Here is a 19,542-nt window from a genome sequence, read left to right as displayed (position 1 = left end):
CCCCTTCCGCAACCAATCGCTTTGTAGGAGAGGCGGGGCAGGAGTGAGGTCACGCCTTTCCAAGCTCCAGCCCTCTGATCCATTACTGTTTGGCTTTGGACCACCTGCCCAAAATGCATACTCTTGCTTTGTTTCCTCTCCATCGTCCTTTTCACCCAATAACCTGGCTCAATCTGCCTTAGTGTCATTCTTTTCTTTTTCCCTGGAGACTCCTCTACATATTTTCTAGATCAGGGGTCAGCAAACTTTTTCTGCAAAGGGCCCAAACAGTGAATGTTCTGGGATTTACAGGTTGCAACCAGTCAACTCTGCAACTAGTCACCTCTGCTGGTGTGGGAAAGCAACCACAGACAATACTAACGAATGAGCCTAGTTGTGTTCCAAAAAATTTTTATTTTTAGATACTTAATTTTCATATAATTTTCACCTGTCACAGATACTATTCTTTTGATTTTCTTCAACTATTAAAAAATGTAAAAACTATTCTAGCTCATGGGCCTTACAAAAAAAGGCAGTCTGCCATATTTGGCTGCAGGCCATAGTTTGCAGACCCTGGTTCTAGAAGGATAAACTAATAGTTTAGGGACCAGAGCTACTGCTTACATATCAAGATAGAGACAGGCAGGATCAGAAGTGAGAGTCCCTGATTCCAAGGTGGCAGGTGTGCTCAGGGAGCTGAGAATTCATTATTTTTCTCATTCTTGGTCCAGTTCTATATAGAAGTGGCCTGTAGAGTTATAAGACCAGGAGATCAGGCCAGGCACCAGGGAAAGGAGAAGAGGGTGGCTGGCAGTGCTGGAGCTCAAGTCCTGGGAAAGGGTCCACTCTTCTCTCAGGATGGGCGCTGGGACAGATGCAGGTGCAGGATTTCCTCTGCCCGCTTCAGATACTCAGCTGCCTTCTTCTTCACTCCCTCCCGGCGGGCAGGTGAAGGGTCACCTGTGAAGACAGAATGGTTCAGCAGAGGTACCTGGTCCCAAGTATCTGGGTTCAGAAGCTATGGTCTAGCCCTTTACAGTTCATACAGCATCACCATGTGTCTTTCCCTGCTCCCTGAGAGTCAGATATATCCTCCTCATTTTACAAATAAGAAAACTGAGGCCACAAGAGGTAAAGAAACTGCCCAGGGTTATGTAGCTGGTCAGTGAGAAGCAATTCTGATCTTTGATCTACTTGTTTCTCACTTTCCTTTCCCTTCAAGGTACCATCCAGGACCTGAGGCCTGACCCTCCACCCTGCAGTCCTGCTCACCAGGAACTCCCTGAAGCAGGATATGCACGCCATCCCGGTAGCCCTGCAGAGCTGCAGGGTAGGCGCCTGCCTTCTCGTCCTGTAGGGCCTGGGTGATGAGCTCTGTGGCGTGGCTTAGATAGGCAGGGGTAGGTCCTCCTTCTTCATCCTCTTCCTCCTCCTGCCCTCCTGGCTCCCAGGGTTTCTGGTCCAGCCTTTCAGATTCTGCCTCCAATGCTGCCAGCTCACCTACATGAGTAGGACTGGGGCCTGCACCTTCTGCAATCAGATATGGAGGACTCAGGCCAGATTGGCCCTTCTTTTCCCAGGGCCTGTTGTCCACCCACAGACCTCCTTGCCCACCAGGGTACCAACCTGTCCTGGGTTGCTCAGTGTCTGAGCAATCCAAAAGCCACTTGTGCGTAGCAAACTAGCCATCGTCTATTTGGTTGGTGTTCATGCACTTTTGTCTTACCTTACTAATTCTTTCTTTTTATTTCTTTCTTTTAATTGAGGTATAATTGATTTATAAGATTATATAAGTTACCGGTGTAAAACATAGCCTAATTCTTTCTTTAGGTACATATTAACATTAATTTGTGAGCTCTGGGTCAATAGTATTATTTCCCTCCTGACTACAGTTCATCTACAAATCCAAAACCTACCTCCAAAGGTTTAGCTGAAGGACACCACACCAACTATGCCAGGCCAAGGGCAGAAATGCTTCAAGCCTTGGAATCTTAAAATAATGGATTCAGAGGATCTCAAGGCTATTTTAGGGTCTCACAATTTCAGCTGAGGCCCCAAAGGTGAAGACAGTCAGTGGTAGGTAATTAGAATATTCCAGAGAGAAGGTCTCATCATATCCCCTAGGACTGGCAAAGAGATGGTCAAAGATCCTCTCTGCAGCTTATACAAAAGGCTAGAGATTTGGTGAATTTTTGATGAAAAGGCCTTTGAAGGGACAGTGCCGGAGCAGGAACCACCACTACATACCACTGGCCAGGAGAGGGAGGGGTGGGCCTGTCTCCAACCCCATCCAAGGGACCCCACATGGAGACCAGTGGCCTCCTACAGGAAGGGAAGATGACATCTCACTTCCCAGATGGACTTACGGCCCTCCCTGTGTTGCTAATGGAGAAGGTGGAAGAGTTCTTGGGATGCCCTAGTACTTGAGTTCAGGAGTCTGGTGTACATGATGGAGAGAGAGATGAGTACTGGCTCCTTGCCTGGAGAATTCTGATGGTGAAAGGCTTGCTGGAGGTGCCCACCAAGTGGGGCAAGGACACGAGGCAGCATCTAAGCAAACTGCACTTCCAGGCTTGGTGGGGGCAAGGACTTAGGAGTTTTTCCATGGGCCAAGGAATGTCTCATGGGAGCTCATGGTTTAAGGAGTCTTGACAGGCTCCTGCCCAAGCATCTGGGCCCTGGGCACCCCAAGGGGTGTGGCTGGAGAAGGCAAGAGTATTTGAACGCCTGCTTCTCAGTGGCAGGGCTTATCAGCTGCAGTGACACTGCCCCTGCCTTTCCCCTCCAGTCCCTTCTATCCCTTCCCCAACCCTGGAGGGGCCAGAGCATGGAGGGGGGGAGGGAGCAGAATAAGAAGAGTAAAAGGACACTCCTCATACCCTTGTCACCAGGGCCAGAGGCCAGGCCACCGGTCAGGCCTGAGCTGGTGGAGGGGTGAGGCTGAAAACTGGATAGGAGACTGAGGTCCTGATTTGGATCGGATCCCGGGATGAGAGAACTCAAATGCCTGAAACTGATCAGAAAGGTAAGGGCCTGCCCAGGAGGTCACCAAAGGTGGAAGAAGGGAGCCCAACAAAATGGGCTTAAAAAAGACTGCTGTGAATCCACAATGAAACTGTTTCACAATGATCCCGAAGTGAGATCAGCCACTTCAACACCCCAGTTGCTGTAACAGCATAAACTCAGAGAACTTTAGAACAAAAAGATTCAGTGTCTCAGAACCTGGGATTGTCAAGTCCCTAGATCTGACAAGGAGCTCAGGACCAGTGCCTTCATGGGGAACTTCTATCTCTGGTACCCACACATGCCAGCGGCTGCTCCAGGGGCCTCCTCTGCTGTCCTCTGAGCCAAGACTTCACCCCTTTTCACTAACAGGCCTCTTCTGCCTTTAGGATCTACAGCTGGATCCTGAGACAGCCAGGAACCCCCCACCCCCCGGGCTTCCAACAGAGGAACTCAGACCTTCCCGGGGCAGGGTGACCCCTCGCCCATTCCAAAGCTTTCTCAGGGAGAAGATCCCATGGAAAGTAGCTCACTTCCTCCATGGTTGCTGACAGTACAGGGCACCCAGCTCTCCAGCACGGCCCCAGCACTCGGGAAGGGGCACTGCTTCTAATTCTCATTGAGGCTGCCGTTCGCCCACAGGGCGAATTTTTTCTCAAATTTACACAGCCACCACACTGGCCAGCTGGTGGCTATGCCTGCCTCAGCCTCCCTGCCCCTAAGGACCTCCAGCCCAGCTCCTACCTGCCCCACCCCCCACCCCACTTGTCCCAACGTGTTACCTTCCTTGGAGAAGGGGTCGAAGAGGGCAAGCTCAGCCTCGGTGAGAAGGCCTCGGGAGGGGGAACTGGACGCCTCCTCGGTGCCCCCACAGTTAAAGAGGAGATCCAGGGCCTCCTGGGCAGGGCTGGATGGTGGAGGATCCACTGAGGAATAGATTGTTGGGGACATTCATGCCTGCCTTTATTGTTTCCCAGCTTTCAAAATGTAATCACCCTCTCACTGAATCCCTGCAGCAACCTGGGGCATAGGCAAGCCCATTCTTAAAGTCTGTGCCCAGATTAAGAAACTAGCCCAGAGAAGGAAAATGACCTGGGCAGAGTTCCTCAGCAGGATGATGGTAAAGGAGCTGGGAAACACCCCAGGCTTTTCACTGAGGAGGGAGTGTCCCCCCAGCCCCCCTGCCAAACATACACACATTCTAGATCCTCCAGCCCTGGCTCTCTCTCCCACCCCATGTACCTGGCACCTCCAACTCCTCGAGGCCCCTCCTCTCCACTGGGAGTGGCTGGGGCAACCAGGGCTCATGAGGCTGCAGCCGAGGCTCGTCAGGGGGTGGCGTGGGGATCAGAGGAGGTGGCAGGATGTGCATGTCCCTGGATGCCTCAGAGGGCCGTGTCACCTCCCCACCCTGCAAGAGAGAAAGAGTAGCCTGGAGGTGTCACAGGGTGCAGCCTGGCGGGCAGGTAAGCTTCCCAAGTGCTGGGGAGAGGGGAAGAACAGGTACACGTACCCGGAAAAACTCCTTGAGTTGAGGGCTGTTGTTGAGCGCAGGGATGTGCACAGTGAAGCGAAGCAGGTCCTCAGCCCCCTTCCGCCGCTCCTCGATCACTGAGGCTTCAAACCGGCCTGCACCCGCCAGGGCAAGGGGCAGGGAGAGAAACAGTGACCCACAGGGGCTTCTGGCCCCTGTGGGCCACTATTCCTGGTTCTGCCTGAGAGGGTCTGAGCAGCCCACCACCCCTTCCCCATTCTCCCAGCAATCTTCCTTGGCTCTGCCCAGGGTGAGAGTCTGGCAAGGAGGGACCGATCTCCTTATCCATTTTCCAGATGTTTAGGGAGCACCTATGTGCTAGGTTCAGAAGATGAATGAGAGAGAATAGCAGAAAGCAAAATGAAACCTAGCAGGTTACTGAAACACTGCCAATATGGGTTTTACAATGTGACTAGTTGTATGACAAACTTTTCATATTAGTTACTGCTTGAAGCTACATCTCTAAGCCTTTTTAAAGAAATGGTTTCTGGTTTCCCTTTTGATTGCTGCAATAAAATATTATGTTTGCAAAAAAATAAAAAAACAAAAAACAAACAAAAAAGGAGGATGAATGAGAGAGGTCTCTGGATATCACATCCTAGACAGGGGGAGGCAGGCAACCAACCAGAAACAAATAATTTCAGATGGTTTTGATATAATAGAAAGGCAAATAAGAGAGGGGAAGTGACTTGCCCAAGGTCACACAGCAAGTAGCCCCATCTTTACAGTTTCACTGTTCTCTTCAAGGCAGCAGGCAGTTATTTATTTAACTCTGGGCTAGTTATCATGCTGCCAGGGGGAGTAGCTACTGTATTCCCCACTGTCTGGCATAATCTGCCAGTAGTGACCTTTCACCTTGCCATGAAAGAACATCTGTCAGTCTAGAGACCCAAGGAACAGATCAGCCCTGTCTACGAGAAATAATATGAAACTCATGTGTAAGTTATAATTTTTAGTAGCCACATTTTTAAAAAAAAGTAAAAACAGGTTAATTTTAATTACATATTCTATTTAACCCAATATATCTAAAATATTCTCATTTGAACATGTAATCGATATATAAAATATTGAAATAGTTTACATTCTTTTTTTTTTTAAATGAAGGCACTGGGGATTGAACCCAGGACATCGTGCATGCTAAGCATGCGCTCTACCACTGAGCTATGCCCTCCCCCCAGATTCTTTTTTCAGCTGTATTCGACCAGTGCAGCACCTCTCAGTTCAGACTAGCCACATCTCTGGCGCTCCTCAGCCATAGGTGGTTCAGGGCTGCTGTTTCTGGACAGCACAGGTCTGGAGGAAACATTGGTTTGTGGCTTGGAATTCTAGTTCTGCCCCTTTACCTCCCTGAGACTCAGTTTCCTCATCTTGGAAATGGGGCTAATGAGGACAGGCGTGTTAAAGGGCTCAACATACAGTATGGGAAAAGCTCAGAGCGGTTTCCCTAGGTGAAAAATGAGGCCACCTTGAAGGGCCCTTCCAGCTGTCTGAAACATGTCTTTGCCATGAGTTTCAGGCTCCCTTCTATTCAGCCTTCACCAGCAGGGGTCCCCTTTGAACAACTCTCTCTTCATTTTTGGCCTGAATGCCTAGATCAAGACTCACCAAACACCTGGGCGCGGGGGAAGGCAGGAAACTCCTCCAGGCGGCGGAAGAGGTTGCGGTGGGTGTAGGCCAGGTCTCCGTGCAGCTTCCGGAAGTCGCTGTAGCGCTTCCAGACCACCACCTAGGAGGCACATGGGACTTGACTGGGACAAGCAACAGTGGGAAGTGGCCATCCTCCCTCCCTGCCTGGCCCCAGGGTGTGTGTACATTAGGGCGCAGCACCCCCCCCCCCCCAGGACCAGGGAGGAACAGGGGCTGGTCTCCTGGCAGAGTTACCAGCTGTTGCTTTGCTGTTTCCAGATCTGGAATTGGGAAACGGTCCCCTTCCTCCCAGGAGCCTCACCTCTTTGACATCCTCCGGGTCCCTCTTTGAGATGAACTGAGGAAGAAAGGCAAGAACCAGGTGAGACCAGAGACCGACATCTGACCCCATCATCCTATACAATCGGAGGATGCCCCAGGTACCTCCCAGCCCCATTGAGAGGGGCAGAGCCCTTTGGCTACTGGTATCAAGGGGTCCTGGCTTTGAGGCTTTGAGTGTAACTTTGGCTAGTTTTTCTACCAGGCAACTCAGTTACTTCATCTGTCAAATTATCCAGGTCCTTGGACTCTTTAGTCAACAGAAATTGATAAGAGGTCAGACAAGAAATTCAGGCAAGGCTTTATTGGAACTCATGCTGCAGTACAGGTGCCCTCAGTTGCTCTCTTAGGAGGGCGGGCTGGTTCCTTAAATGGGGTGAAGGTAGGGGCGGAGCAGTAGGCTGGGCCAGAGCAGTGGCTTAGGTGGTCCGGCACCCCCTTGGTGGTGCTGTCTGCAGTGATCATGCACAGTGCCCTGCTTTTGCTACTGGAACCACAGAAGTGACAGTTGGTTTGTGGCCTTTTTGTATCTTATTGTTCAAAATTGCCTGGACTTTGCATGCGTGCAGTTATTTTCAGTCCCTTACAGTTTCTTAGTATTCTGTTTGTCTGGGTGTAAGTACAAGCACTGGGTAAAGGGTCCCAGGTCCCAGGTCCCAGCCTGTCTCAAAATGCAAGTATCCCTAAAGGCCCATCTAGAGGACTCCTCCCTCAGCCCAACTTGTATCTCAGTTCCTTCAAAAGGCCAAGTCCCTGCATTTCCTTCTGAAACCAGAGAACCTTGAGTTCTCTAAAGAATGAGGTTCTGTCCCAGGAGCCACTTCTTCCTTAAAGGAGGAAGCCTCTGTGGGTGGACACTCCTGGACACAGAAGAAACTGTGGGACTCCTGAAGAGCAGACTGGCCTCTGAGGTGGAAAAAAGACTCTGTTTTCATTATGTATGTTCATAATAATTAAAAAATAACACCCTGCAGCTTAGAGTAACTTTTTTTTTTAATTTAATTTTTTTTGGTGGAGGTACTGGGGATTGAACCCAGGATCTCGTGCATGCTGAGCATGTGCTCTACCACTGAGCTATTACCCGCTCCCCACAACCCCCAGCTTGGAGTAACTTTGACAGTTTTGAAAACATCTCCTGTTTATTATCCTAGAGCCCAGGAAGGCAGACACCAAAACGTGCCCATTTAAAAGATGAGGAAATGGAAGCTTAGAGAAGGGATGTGACCTGTTGGGGGACTGCTAGCACTGCAACCCTGGCCTTTGCTTTTCACAACAGACTGGCTTAAAACATTTGGGTAAAAGAAATTATATTTTAAAACCATTGAGGAATATATACCTGACAAAGGACTCTTACGCAGAGGATATAAAGAACTCCTACAAATCAATATTAAAAAAGACAAACAACCCAACTTTACAAAATGGACAAAATACTTGAAGAGGCACCTCCCACAAAAAAAGATGTTTAAATGGCCAATAAGATTATGAAAGTGTGCTCAACCTCATTAGTCATCAGAGAAATGCAAAGTAATATTCCAATGGAATACTACACACCCACCAAGAATGGCTATAATTAAAGATGCTGATGCTACCAGGTGCTGGCGAGAATGGGAGTATAAAATGTTACAACTACTTTGGCAAACTGGCAGTTTTACTAGGAAAACTGGCAGTTTTACTAGGAAAGCTACCCATGTGTCCATCAAATGACCGAGCAATTCCCAGGGACTATATTTTTATTTGTATTTTTTAGGCATGGGAAAGGCATAAAAGATTTGGGGAAAGCTCATTTTAAACATCTAGGAGTCTGTACTTAAATCATTTTGGAAGTGTTTATGTTTTTGCTTCACTTTAATAGCTACCAGTTTAATAGTTGTCTACTTCAGAAGTGTAAAAGCAAAAAAAGAATTTACAGTGAAAAATTTTCCCCAATCAGTTCTTGTATATCATTCTACAGATGTTATTATACTTTCTATTTTTAATCCTTTTTCTGATTTCCTCTGTGTGTTTATAATGTTGATATTGCTTCATACATCAATTTTAGTCTTTATCTACTGACTTCCTGATATGACTGTGAAGAGGAGACTTACTCCTTAATTTTTTTTTGAATTGTATGAATTTTTAGTCATACACAAGCATTATTTTGTGAAAAATTAAAAGAAATTTAACTCCTTTAAAAAAGTCTATGTAAATATCAAACAAACCAATAAACAAAACAAGAGATTGGAGAACTAACCAATATTTGGGTTGAGCCAGAGTTTTCATGTTAACTTAAATTCACGGCCTAATGGCCAAACGCCACGCATTGGGCGTGGACATCCACACCTCGTCCTCTGGAAACTGCCGTCACGCCCTTTTAAAAGGACAGCGCCCTCCTATGGCCCCGCCTCCTGGTGGCCAAAGACGTAAACGAAGGCCCTATCGCCATCTCTCCTTAAAGGGGAAATCCATTTCTGTCGTCTAAAATGGGAGCTTCCAGCAGCGGCTTGCCTTAAGGTAAAACACAGCCCCCCTCTTGTTAAAATGGTAAAGGTCCCCGATGGGTCCCACCTCACCTGCGCGGTCACTTTGTACTCGGTGTAGCCCTTCGGGTGGGTTCGAGGGTCGGAGACTGTGTAGTGCCGCAGAAAGTCGTCCTTCGCCTGACGAGACATGGCAAAGGAGCTGGAGCGGAGCTGACCGCTGGCCTCCGCCTCCTCCACGCCGCCCCCGCCCCTCCAGGTCAGTCTCCGCCAGCCACCGTCTCGCCCGGGCCTGGGCCCTTCCTCCTCGGGCCCAGGGAGCTGGTCGCATGTGACCGTGCAATTCTCTGGCAGGGCGCTTGGCCAAGGGACCGTCTAAAAAGTTCTCGGTTGTTGGCAAAGCATGAACTAGGTGATTTGAGAGTAAGGATTGGGGAGGTTGTGTCACTCAATTCTGCCTTGCGATCAAGCCCAACCGACCCGAGTGTAAACCCTCATCATAAATGACTTCTCCTTTGCTTCCCAATTCCTTTCTTTCATCCATCCACCCACCTTTTATTGCGTTCAATATGTGCCAGACATTGCCAAATTATTTCCCTGTCTCCCTCCCTAGGATTCACTAAATTCATCTTTTCTGGAAGGGTAGGGGGAGCAAAAACAACCCCAGAGAAGCACGGAGGTTTCATGGGTTCTAAAGTAACACTTATTAACTGCTTGAGTTTCCTTTAACTACTCGAGCCTCAGTTTCTCATCTCTAGAATGGGGATGTTTATAATAGAACCTACTGTAGCGAATGTTTCTTTTTCCTTTGTGGTTTGTCCAGCATTCACCCCTGCCTCTTTCTGTTAGCACCATAGCACCAGATCTTTGGAGGTTGTTCAATAGTTTGTGCAGCCCTCCAGCCTCTTAGCCCAGAATCCAAAGGTGCCAGCTCCTTTCCTTTCCCCAGGTCTTGGGGAGGGGTTGTGGTTTTGGGGGGACCTTCTCCTGAAGCCTTGGATCTTGAGTGAGGGACAGAGGGCACAGTGCCTGGCAAGGGGACTGATTTGCTCCTTGAGTACAGTGTTGGCTGTGGGTTTGGCTGCCCAGCCTCTAGAGCACTTTTCCAAGCCTTGATGTCCAACCTCCATTGAGATGCCATGAGTCTGCTGTATCCTTCCAAGAAAGGTTCTTCCTGCTGAAGGCAGTTTTGATCTGTGTCTGGGCAGACCATCCAGGACCCTGACTGATACCACCACCACCACCAGGTTGTGAAGCTTAAACGTGGCATTGTGCTGGATGAAGCACTCATGGCCACTCTTGTTACTGGAACTCAGATGAGTGGGCTTTGTAACTCCAGAAAGAAACACAAAGTGGGGTGGAGGGTATAGTTCAGTGGTAGAGCACTTGCTTGTCATGTATGAAGTCCTGGTTCAATCCCCAGTGCCTCCATTAAGGAAAAAGAAAAAAATCACAAAGCGAACTCCCAAATCAGACTGTCAGGTGTATGGAAAAAAGGTAGCTTATCCAGGAGGTATTTGGGAGGAGGCTGGGATTGGGTGGTGTCCCCTCCCACAGTACACATCAGGGCTCCTCTGAAGACCCCTTTCAACATCGCTCTTGGTCTTCAAAGTTCTCTTGGCAGAGCAGAGGCTCCAAGTTCCCTTCTCACCCATCATTCACTCCCCTCCCTTGCCCGGCAGCTCCCCGTTCTCCCCTTTCTGCCTTCTTTCTCCATCTAAGACCTTTCCTATCCAGATCAGTTTAGCCCCAGCCCTTCTCCAGATCTCCAGTTCCACCAGTCCCGTCACTGGGAGAAGCAAACAGAAGGCAGGGAAGAGGGAAAAGCTGCGGGGGGCCAGGTCCCCACATTCCCACTGGGTCTGCTTGACTATATGAAGCAGACTTTCTGCCACAGCTCATACTCCCCATGCATAGGCCTTTATGATGAGTATAATCTTACTATTTTTCCTATTTACCTCTAAACCATGCATAATTCACGTTTGGAATCAGGATGCTGCTTTTTAAGGGCCCCCCGGAGGACTTGAACACTGGGTTGACTTACCCGGATCAGTGGATGGCTGAGTTCACACTGAAATCTGCTTGAACTCATACTGATTGAAATAATGATAATTATAGCTGACATATAGTGCTTATGACACACAAGACACCCACCCATTTGTTCCTTCTCCCAACTGTAGGAGGTAGGTGACATTATCTTTAACCCAGATGGGGAAACTGAGGCACAGACATGCTAAGCAACTTGCTAATCATCAACGAGTGAGTGGCAGAGCCAGGGTTTGGCTCTGGAGACTGAGTGTGTCCACTTACGGCAGGGGAGGGAGCATGGGGACCACAGCGTCTGTCTTGCACAGAAGACAGGGCAGGCAGTTCTAAATTTCTACACTGAAGGCCAGTTCATGTTTCAAGGTTGTCCACCCAACACCCATTTCCCTCTTCCATCCTAAAAGAGCCCAGATTTTGCACAGGTCTCTCCCCTCCAGGAAGGGATCCCAGTGCCAGTTTAGGAGTAAATCGCTATCTCTTCCTCTCTTTTCCTTGCCTTCCCTCATAGACACATTAGGCTCTATTTGGCATTTGAATTTCCAGCAGAGAGAGAAAAATAGAAGACTGTTAGTAGGGTGTAGTTGCTAAACATGCTGGGTCCAAATCGCAGATCCTCTCCTTCCTCACTGGTTTTGTGTAAGTCACATAACCTCCTGGAGGCTCAGTTCCTATATAAATGGGGACACTAGGAGTCTGTCCTGCTTGGGGCCATTCTTCAGTGTGATGGTAAGTGAAGAATGCCTCAAGCAGAACCCTGCAGAGTAAGCATCCACTAGTAGGACCACAGCAAGGGGCCCTGTGAAAACACCCAGCTGTCCTGCCACCTGGATTGGGGCCCTGAGGTCCCCTTGGTTCCCATCCTTTCCCAGCTGCCCCTGCTTCAGAGTGCCTTTAGTTTTCAGGGAAGGCTCCTTCCTGGCTCTGCTCCTGGTTTGCTAGCTTGGCATGATGCCCACATCTTCCTACACAGGGGTCCTCATCCCTGTCTCCCAAAAGCCCTTGCTCTTCATTCCTCTGTCCTGTGGTTCCCTCTACTGGAACCACTGCTGCCTCATACAGCTGTGCAGGTTGTCCACTGCACATGGGTCCCTTGCTGCAGCAGGAGGTTGGGAGCTGAAATTCTGCCCATGTTCCATTAAACAAGCTGTGAGCCTGATGTGGGGGAGGCATTGCTTTTTCTAATTCATACCTCTGAGGGTAGCAGTAAACCATCCTCTGGTAAACCAGCCTCCCCCTTATTCTAGCCAGAAAACGTCTACTCATCCTTCACTCTCAGCTTTAATGTCACCTCCTCTGGGAAGCCCACCTGGACTCCTCCAAATGGAATTACACAGCCCTGTCCCATGCTTCTATAACTCTTTGCCATCTCTTTGACACAGCGACGGTTGGTTAACCTTCTGCCTGAAATTATCTGTTCCTTTGTCTCCTGCAGGACTGTGGGCTCTAGGCAGTCTCTAGAGCTGTTGAATCAGCAAATGACTCAGCCAGGAATGGGGGCAGGGAACAATTTATTCCCACAGCTGAGCAAAGGACAAGGCCCACAGCCTCAACAGCAGCAGGGGCAGCCCCATCCCAGCCCCAGTCCTCTCATCTTGGTACAGCAGCTGCAGGCAGGCTGGGTCAGGAGCCAGGGTGACAGCCCTCCTGCCAGGGGGGCCTGGCTGGCCACGGAGAAGCAGTGGGCAGCAGTAGCAGCAGCAGGTTACAGAGGGGCATGGGGTGTTAGTTGGGCTGGCTGACTCCCATCCCCCAATGGATGGTGCTTGGTGAGGGCCTGTAGAGTGGGGGCCGGGACTGTGAGATGGGGGGCATCTGTAGTGGCTCAGTCGGCCATGAAGATGCGGCTGGAAATGTCATCCAGGAGCCAGTCGATGCCAGGCAGCAGGTTCTCCCCGGTGACGGCACTGCAGCCCTGGATGCACCAGTGGTGGCTGCGGATGGAGTCCAGCTCCAGGGCCTGGGAGGGCAGAAAGTGATGATGGGCCCCAGTGACCACAGGTCCTGTCCACTCACAGCCCATTCCCTCTCCTGGCCCAGGGGGGATTCCATGCCTCCCCTAGGAGCCTGCTTTGGGAAGCTGTCCCTGGCCCAGGTGAAGACCTATCAGCCCCTCTGGGTACCTGGGCTCTTTGCACACCACCATGCCAGCACTGCCCCTTAATAATGGAATAGCAACAGGGGCTCCCGACATTGTGCTATGGGCCCTACAAACGTCCTCTCATCCATTCCCCACAAGGCCCCATAAGCCAGGGATTGTGTTTTACTGAGAAGGAAACCTCAGAGAGGTTAAGCAACCTGCCTAAGGTCACACAGCTAGTAAGCGGCAGAACCTAGATTCTAACCCCACTCTTTCTGGTGTTCAAGCTCTAGAATAAGAGTTAAGATGCAAGCTGGGGTCGCAGAGCCCTGCGTTTAAATCCTGGCTTACTGGCTGTGTGACCTTGGGCAAGTTACCTAACCTCTCTAAGCCTGTTTCACCATCTGTAGTATGATAATAATAGTTTCTACCTTGTGAGGTGGTTGTGAGAATTGAATGAGTTAATCCATGCAAAGAGCCTAGCACACGGAAAGCACTCACTTCTTCTTGGCTACTAATTGTCCTGTGGAATAATCTGTCTGCAGGTCTGCCTTCCCCCAGGCTGTGGGGCACAACTACGTCTTATTTATTTTTTAAAGATTTGTTGATTTTAATGGAGGTGCCAGGGATTGAACCCAGGACCTCGTACATGCTAAGCACACACACTACCACTGAGCTATAGCCTCCCCTACAACTATGGCTTATTAATCAGTGAATCTCTTGTACCCTGAATAGGTCCTGCCACACAGCAGGGGCTAATAAATGCTTTCATAATAAATTAACAAAGAAATGCATGCTCCTTTTGCTCCACGAGCCTGTGCCAAGGCCTGGACTCACCTCGCGGATGGCGTTAGAGGACAGTGCTCCGGGCAGGTCCTGCTTGTTGGCAAAGATGAGGAGGGTCGCTCCAGCCAGGCGCTGGGGAAGAGAAATAGGTGGGTATGGGGGTTGGAAGCTCAGAGGGCAGCCTGGCCCCATCACTAATCACACTGAGCATCTGGGGTCAGAGATCCACCTGGAAGATCTGGGCAAGGTCCCATGGTGGTGGGAAAGGCCTAAGTGGGTGGGTAGTGTAGAGACGGCCTTTGTGTCCAACAGTTATTGAGTGGGGAGAGCCCTGGGTTGGCCTGGCACCTTGGTGCCAGCCCAGTCACCACCCAGTGGGCACCCCTCTCCTCTGTGCCTCAGGTTCCTCTTCCAAAAATGGGGAGGGGGCAATGGACAAGACGATCCCTGAGCCCTTGGGTTCCAGACTGCTCTGATCTGATGACCTGACAGGCACAAAGAATGCGACTGTCCCAGGGGCTTTGAGGTCTGTTAGAAATGCCCTTTTCCTCTTCCAAGTTCACGTAGCCCTCTGTCCCACTACTCTGTCAGGTCTCACTCTCTGCCTGTGATTCCAGTAATATCCATATATGTGTTTGTGACTGGGAATCCCTCTATGTGGGTGGTGGATCTAGCCCTTAAAAAGGGCCTCGAGGTGCCAGGTCAGGGCTGAGCATCTCATTGGGCCTGCTCAACATCCCTGTTTATGCCTGCTGTCCCTGTGTAACAATTAACAACCCCCTCTTTTATTCTCAAAAGTGTCCTACTTTTCAACTAAATGCAGTGTCATAACCTGGATCAAACCCTGGAACAGAGAAAGGATATTAATGGAAAAACTGGTAAAATCCAAATAAAATCTGTAGTTTGGTTAATAGTAACTTACCAATGTTAATTTCTTAGCTTTGACAGATATATGGCAGTTCTGCAAGATGTTAACCTTAAGGGAAGCTAGGTGAAGGATATATGGGGTATCCCTTCCTTATCTTTGCATCTTTCCTATAAATCTAAAATTTTATTTTAAAAAGAGCATTTTGGCCCAGATAATAAATTTTAAGATCACTGTAATTATAATGTCCATCTGAGAGATGAGGCAGTGGAGATTCAGAAAAGTTAAATGCCTTGCCTGAGGTTACACAGCGAAGAGCCCAACTCCTGAGCCAGGTTCCACTGCCTCCTAAAGCTTCACACACTGGCCTCAAGTCATCCTCCTAAAGCCTGATTCAAGGTGCAGAAACTGACGCTCAAGGTGGTGAAGCAGTGACATGGTAGGGATGTGAACCCAAGTCTCGGTCCTCAGTATAGACATGCCCATGACACTTGTGGGCTTCTCTGGACCAGGTGTACAGGTTGTCTCTGCCTCCCCAGTGGCAGAGTGAAGGAACAGATCTCACCCTAGGTGTCCCTCTGCGTTCATGGACCCCATCAGGGAATCTGCTGAGGAGGGTGTCCACACATCCACAATATGCACAAACTACTGGGACCTGGACACTGGGGGAAGCCCCACTCCCCAACTCCGCCAGGTAACCTGCCCACCTCCTCCACCAACAGGCTCTGGAGCTCCCGCTGGCAGTCCTGCATGCGCTGGCGGTCAGCGCTGTCCACTACCCAGATGAGGCCGTCGGTGCTCTCAAAGTAGTTCCGCCAGTAGGACCGCAGGGACTTCTGGCCACCCACATCCCAGATGTTCAGCTTGAATCTGGACAGGGAGAGAGTGGCTGGAGGGTCAGCCTGGCCCCTCGCCCGCCTGCCCGCCCTGCCCTGCTCTGGGCAGGCCCGCCCACAGGGAGCCCGCTCACCCTCGGTGCTCCAGGGTCTTGATGTTGAAGCCCAGTGTCGGGGAGATGGTGTCGATGTCTTCCCCATTGAACTTCTTGAGGATAGTTGTTTTGCCAGCATTGTCCAGGCCGCTGGGGCATGCCAGGCTAAGGAGAAGTCCCCATGCTCTGCAGGGTGGTGACATCATCACAGTGCCCCTCTCTTAGGGGACAAATCATTTCCCACCACATAGCATAATAAGCTGAGTACATGTCTGACCCACAGGCTAACTGTCAAAGTATCAAGAAATAAATAGCTTACCATCTTCCTCTGACCAGGGGCTCCTTAATTCATCCCACATTTACTGAATACCTACTCTGTGCCACAATACCTCTGGTGCTTGGGGTGCCCCAGAGTCACAGTCCCCGTCTTGTGCAGCTTACACTCCAGCCTGAGACAGTCAGTAGAGTGTGAACAAGTGGGAAAGAAGGCCCTGAAGGTCCCGGTGAGTGAAAGCAGCACAATGGAGAGGCTTTCAGAGAGGGCCAGCGGAGGGGCTCCATTTAGCATGGCACCAGGGAAGGCCTCTCTGACCGTCTTCAGCTGAGGCCCAAAGTGCAAGGAGCCAGATTATTGAAGGACTGGAGGAAGGGCGTTCAAGGCAGAGGGAATAGCAAGAGCAAGTATCTGGAGGCAGCCACCCTCACCTTTCTGTTTCTGGAATATTCCAAACCCTTTGCTGCTGAGTGAGTGTGCAAAGGGCTAAGGTGACCCACCAGAGACCTATCCTGCACTTTCCTCCTAACGGTTAAGGGGGCTTGCAGCTGGGCAGCGGGGCCCAAGGCAGAATTTCTGCTCACCTGACCTGGGGCGAGGGACTCAACAGTGAAATGGGGGTGATAAGAGAACCCCTCCTGAGACCCAGCCTTAGTCCCTGATAGTTGGCCACTGATTATCCCTCTCACCCCTCAGCTCCATCATCCATGTTTCCTTCTCCACTGGACCATTCCCATCAGCTGGCAAGCTGGTGTCTCTCCCACATTAGAAGAAGCAAACACCTCTTGAGCCTTCTCCCCCTCACTTTTTCCTTTATTTCCTTCTCTTTTACAGCAGATCGCTTCAAAACTGTGGTCCAGACTCAGCCTCTTCAATTTCCATCCTGCTCTTTCTTGAACCCATGAAACTCTTGCTCCCGCTGCTCCCCCAAAACTGCTCTTGCCAAGGTCAGTCCTTAGATCCACCATCTCCTCCACTGGCTGGGCAGTCCTCAGCCCTCTTCCTCCTGCTCCATCAGCATCCCGGAGTGGCCAGCCCCCTCCTCCCCTCCAGGACACGCCCTGGTTCTCCTCCCTGGTCACTCCTCATCTCCCTGACCTTTAGATCTGAGCACACCTAGGTTCTCTTCTCTGTCCACACTCACTCCCTCAGCGATCTCATCTGGAATCATGGCCATCAAATACCACCTGTATGCTGATGACTGCCTAACTTCTAATTGTTCAGGCCAGAAACCTATGAGTCATGCTTAGCTTTACCCTTCTTTTCACACTCGTGTCCGTCCAATCCAGCAGCAATTCCTGCTGGCCCTACTATCAAAATATGCCCCCACTTCCATCACCTCAGTGCCTCCACTCCGACCCTACCATCTATCTCACCTGTTACTGCAGTGACCTAATACTAGTCTCAGATCCCTCCTTTCTGCACTTCTCATGAAAAGTCCAGAACCAAAAGGCCCCTGGTGAGGTGGCTCTTCCATCTGACCTAAACTTCCAGTACTCTCTCTCTCCAGCCACCCTGCCCTCCTTGACATTCCTTTGAACACACCAGTTGAGTTCCTCCTTGGAGACATTTACACTTGCTGTTCCTTTTGCTTTAACAATTTCCCCCAGATTATCTATATGGTTCATCCCTCACCTCCCTGCCTTTACTCAGCTGTCACTTTCTCCGTGTGGCCTTCTTTGACCACCTTATTTAAGCTGCATTTTCCTCCATACATGCTATATATTTTACTTGTTTATTTTGTTATCATCTTTCTCCCCTCAGCATTACATAGAACGTCCATGAAGGTAGGGTTTTTTTGTTTTGCTGTTTTACCCCAGCCCCCAGGATAGTCCCTAGCACACAGTAGGCACTTAATAAATGTTTATTGGCTAAGTGATTTCTTTGTGCCTTTCTCAAAGTTCTTTAAAACAGACATGGTGTGAATATTACGTTTAAGTTATTTGCACACATAAATGTCTTATCTCCCCTCCTAGGGGAATTTGGGGTGAGGCCGGCCCAGCTCTAGGATCAGAGTTCCTCCCTCCACCCACCGCCCGGGGCCTGGCACAGAGGAGGGCGAAGGAGTGAAGATGCCTGCTCATAGGACTGAGAAGGTCAGCGGGGCCCTTGGGCTTACAAGCCATCAACCGCTGGGACACGGACTGGCCATGAGGCAGCAAAGAGATGGACAATTGGACCCACCCGCGAAAGGACCTGCAGAGTCCACACCCGCCTACCCTGGGGGTGGAGGGCGGGGCCCGCACGCCCGCACGCCCGCGGGAATCCGGCCTAGGGGCGGGACCGGGGTCTGGCACCTTCCGACGGGGCAGGAGGCGATTAGGGCCGTAGAAGACAGCGGCCCCACGCTTCGTCCAGACCGACGCGTGGTAGCGTCCGAGTCACTTCTGGGCCCCACCTCCCCCTACAATGGGACATCTGGTCCAGCCGCTGTGCCTTTACGCCCCCACCTTTGGCCTTGGAAACGAACCCTCCCCGCCCAGAGCCGGTGGTACGGACTCCCCTCGGCCCCCCGCCAGAAGCGATGGTAGGGTCCACGTGCGTGACGCACAATGGGCAGTTGGTATGGGCCCGGCGGCCGCGCAACCCGTGCCCAGTAGGGGGCGCCTAGCACCACCCGCCCGGCCGGGGCCCCCAGCTACCCTCGCGGCTCCGGCCTCCTGGAGGATACAGCATGAGCAGACGCAGCTCCCGTTCTTTCTGCTTCATCTTCTTCAGAATGGTCAGAAGCCCCATGACCTAGTAGCCCCCTCCGGGCCGCCGTTTCTTCCTAGTCCCGGGACCCCTTTCCCTGCTCCTATTGGCTATCGGGCCTACCGACAACACAGCCTATTGGCCGGCGCCTCACTTGAGCCCGTCCTCTACCCACGTGACCACGAAGCGGCCAGGCAGTGCGGCTGCGTCGGTTGGTCCCTCCAGCAGTGCTGGGGGCTTCTGCGCTGTCACCTGCGTTAACCCTTCGCATCCCGAGGGCTTGGGTGATGAGAGCACCGCTATTCTTTGCTTTCCAGGAGCCCAGGCTCGGGTGGAAACGGAAATCTGAAGTTCCTGGGTTGTGTCTTGGTTGCATAGGGAGTAGGAGTTTTGACTCAGGATTCAGAACCGAGAGCCGCAAGCATGTTGACGTCACCCGAGGGCCAGTGTAAGGCTCTGTTCCTCGGAAACAAGGTTCAACTCCTGGTCATCTTGGGCCTCGGCATCATTCTAAACCTGCCAGTTACAGGGCTTCCCCCTTTCCCCGGCTCCTGGAATCGTAGAGGGTAGGCCGGGGGTTCTCTATCCAGTTGGAAATACCCCTTGGGGGCCGTTTGGAAACGAGTGGGGGCGTCATTGGGTTGTCCTAATTACAAGGCAAGAGTCCCTGTCGTTTAGAGGGCAGGGGACAGACACGCACAAAGAATTGTCTCAACCAAGATGCCCATTGTTTCTCTGTTGAGAAGCACAACTTACTTTGCCAGTGAGAAAATTGAGGTGCGCATGGTGCTTAGCACAGTGACTGACGTATAGTAGGTGCTCAGTAGATATTTGTTGTTGAATATTTTTGTCGTTGACTTTGTCCAAGAGTTTGGTTCCTTACCTTAGCGCTCAAATCTGGAAAAAGTCAGGAAGTCCAGGCAAGGGACTAG

General features: G+C 50.8%; 2 protein-coding genes and 1 long non-coding RNA gene across 4 annotated transcripts; 1 reads left to right on the top strand and 2 right to left on the bottom strand.

Moving 5' to 3' along the window:
• Positions 1 to 377: 377 nt before the first annotated feature.
• On the bottom strand, positions 378 to 9,253 carry SNX15 (sorting nexin 15). The gene is made up of 8 exons (XM_006179552.3): positions 9,031 to 9,253; positions 6,465 to 6,500; positions 6,122 to 6,242; positions 4,496 to 4,611; positions 4,225 to 4,393; positions 3,765 to 3,908; positions 1,252 to 1,509; positions 378 to 939 (listed from the first exon to the last, which is right to left on the bottom strand). The coding sequence occupies exons 1-8, from the start codon at positions 9,127 to 9,129 to the stop codon at positions 833 to 835; spliced, it is 1,050 nt and encodes a 349-aa protein (XP_006179614.1). The 5' UTR covers positions 9,130 to 9,253; the 3' UTR covers positions 378 to 832.
• On the top strand, positions 6,210 to 18,020 carry LOC116666522. The gene is made up of 4 exons (XR_004323429.1): positions 6,210 to 6,318; positions 6,422 to 6,524; positions 7,633 to 8,971; positions 17,893 to 18,020. It is a non-coding gene; the product is annotated as an uncharacterized LOC116666522 (long non-coding RNA).
• Positions 12,475 to 18,749, bottom strand: ARL2 (ADP ribosylation factor like GTPase 2). Of its 2 annotated transcripts, none has more exons than XM_032489789.1 (5): positions 18,559 to 18,749; positions 15,682 to 15,862; positions 15,419 to 15,581; positions 13,898 to 13,978; positions 12,475 to 12,940 (listed from the first exon to the last, which is right to left on the bottom strand). In XM_032489789.1, the coding sequence occupies exons 1-5, from the start codon at positions 18,650 to 18,652 to the stop codon at positions 12,806 to 12,808; spliced, it is 654 nt and encodes a 217-aa protein (XP_032345680.1). In that variant the 5' UTR covers positions 18,653 to 18,749; the 3' UTR covers positions 12,475 to 12,805. The 2 variants fall into 2 exon arrangements, with proteins under 2 accessions (XP_032345680.1, XP_006179615.1); XM_006179553.3 differs by having other exon boundaries at positions 15,682 to 15,792; positions 18,588 to 18,745.
• Positions 18,750 to 19,542: the final 793 nt, after the last annotated feature.

The sequence above is a fragment of the Camelus ferus genome, chromosome 10 (assembly GCF_009834535.1).
Source record: "Camelus ferus isolate YT-003-E chromosome 10, BCGSAC_Cfer_1.0, whole genome shotgun sequence".
Lineage (NCBI taxonomy): Eukaryota > Metazoa > Chordata > Mammalia > Artiodactyla > Camelidae > Camelus > Camelus ferus.
This window is presented reverse-complemented; position numbering and strand designations above follow the sequence as displayed.

Bases quoted from the DNA above. Each gene is read 5' to 3' on its own strand.
- SNX15 (XM_006179552.3), bottom strand. From the start codon at position 9,129: ATGTCTCGTCAGGCGAAGGACGACTTTCTGCGGCACTACACAGTCTCC. The intron at 4,612-6,121 runs GTGAGTCTTGAT...TGGCGGGTGCAG, and splicing joins CCCCCGCGCCCAGGTGTTTG to GCCGGTTTGAAGCCTCAGTG. The intron at 940-1,251 runs GTGAGCAGGACT...CTGTCTTCACAG, and splicing joins CCTGCTTCAGGGAGTTCCTG to GTGACCCTTCACCTGCCCGC.
- ARL2 (XM_032489789.1), bottom strand. From the start codon at position 18,652: ATGGGGCTTCTGACCATTCTGAAGAAGATGAAGCAGAAAGAACGGGAG. The intron at 15,863-18,558 runs GTAGCTGGGGGC...TTGTCCCCTAAG, and splicing joins AGGAGGCCGGAGCCGCGAGG to AGAGGGGCACTGTGATGATG. The intron at 13,979-15,418 runs GTGGGCAGGTTA...TCTCTTCCCCAG, and splicing joins AGAGCCTGTTGGTGGAGGAG to CGCCTGGCTGGAGCGACCCT.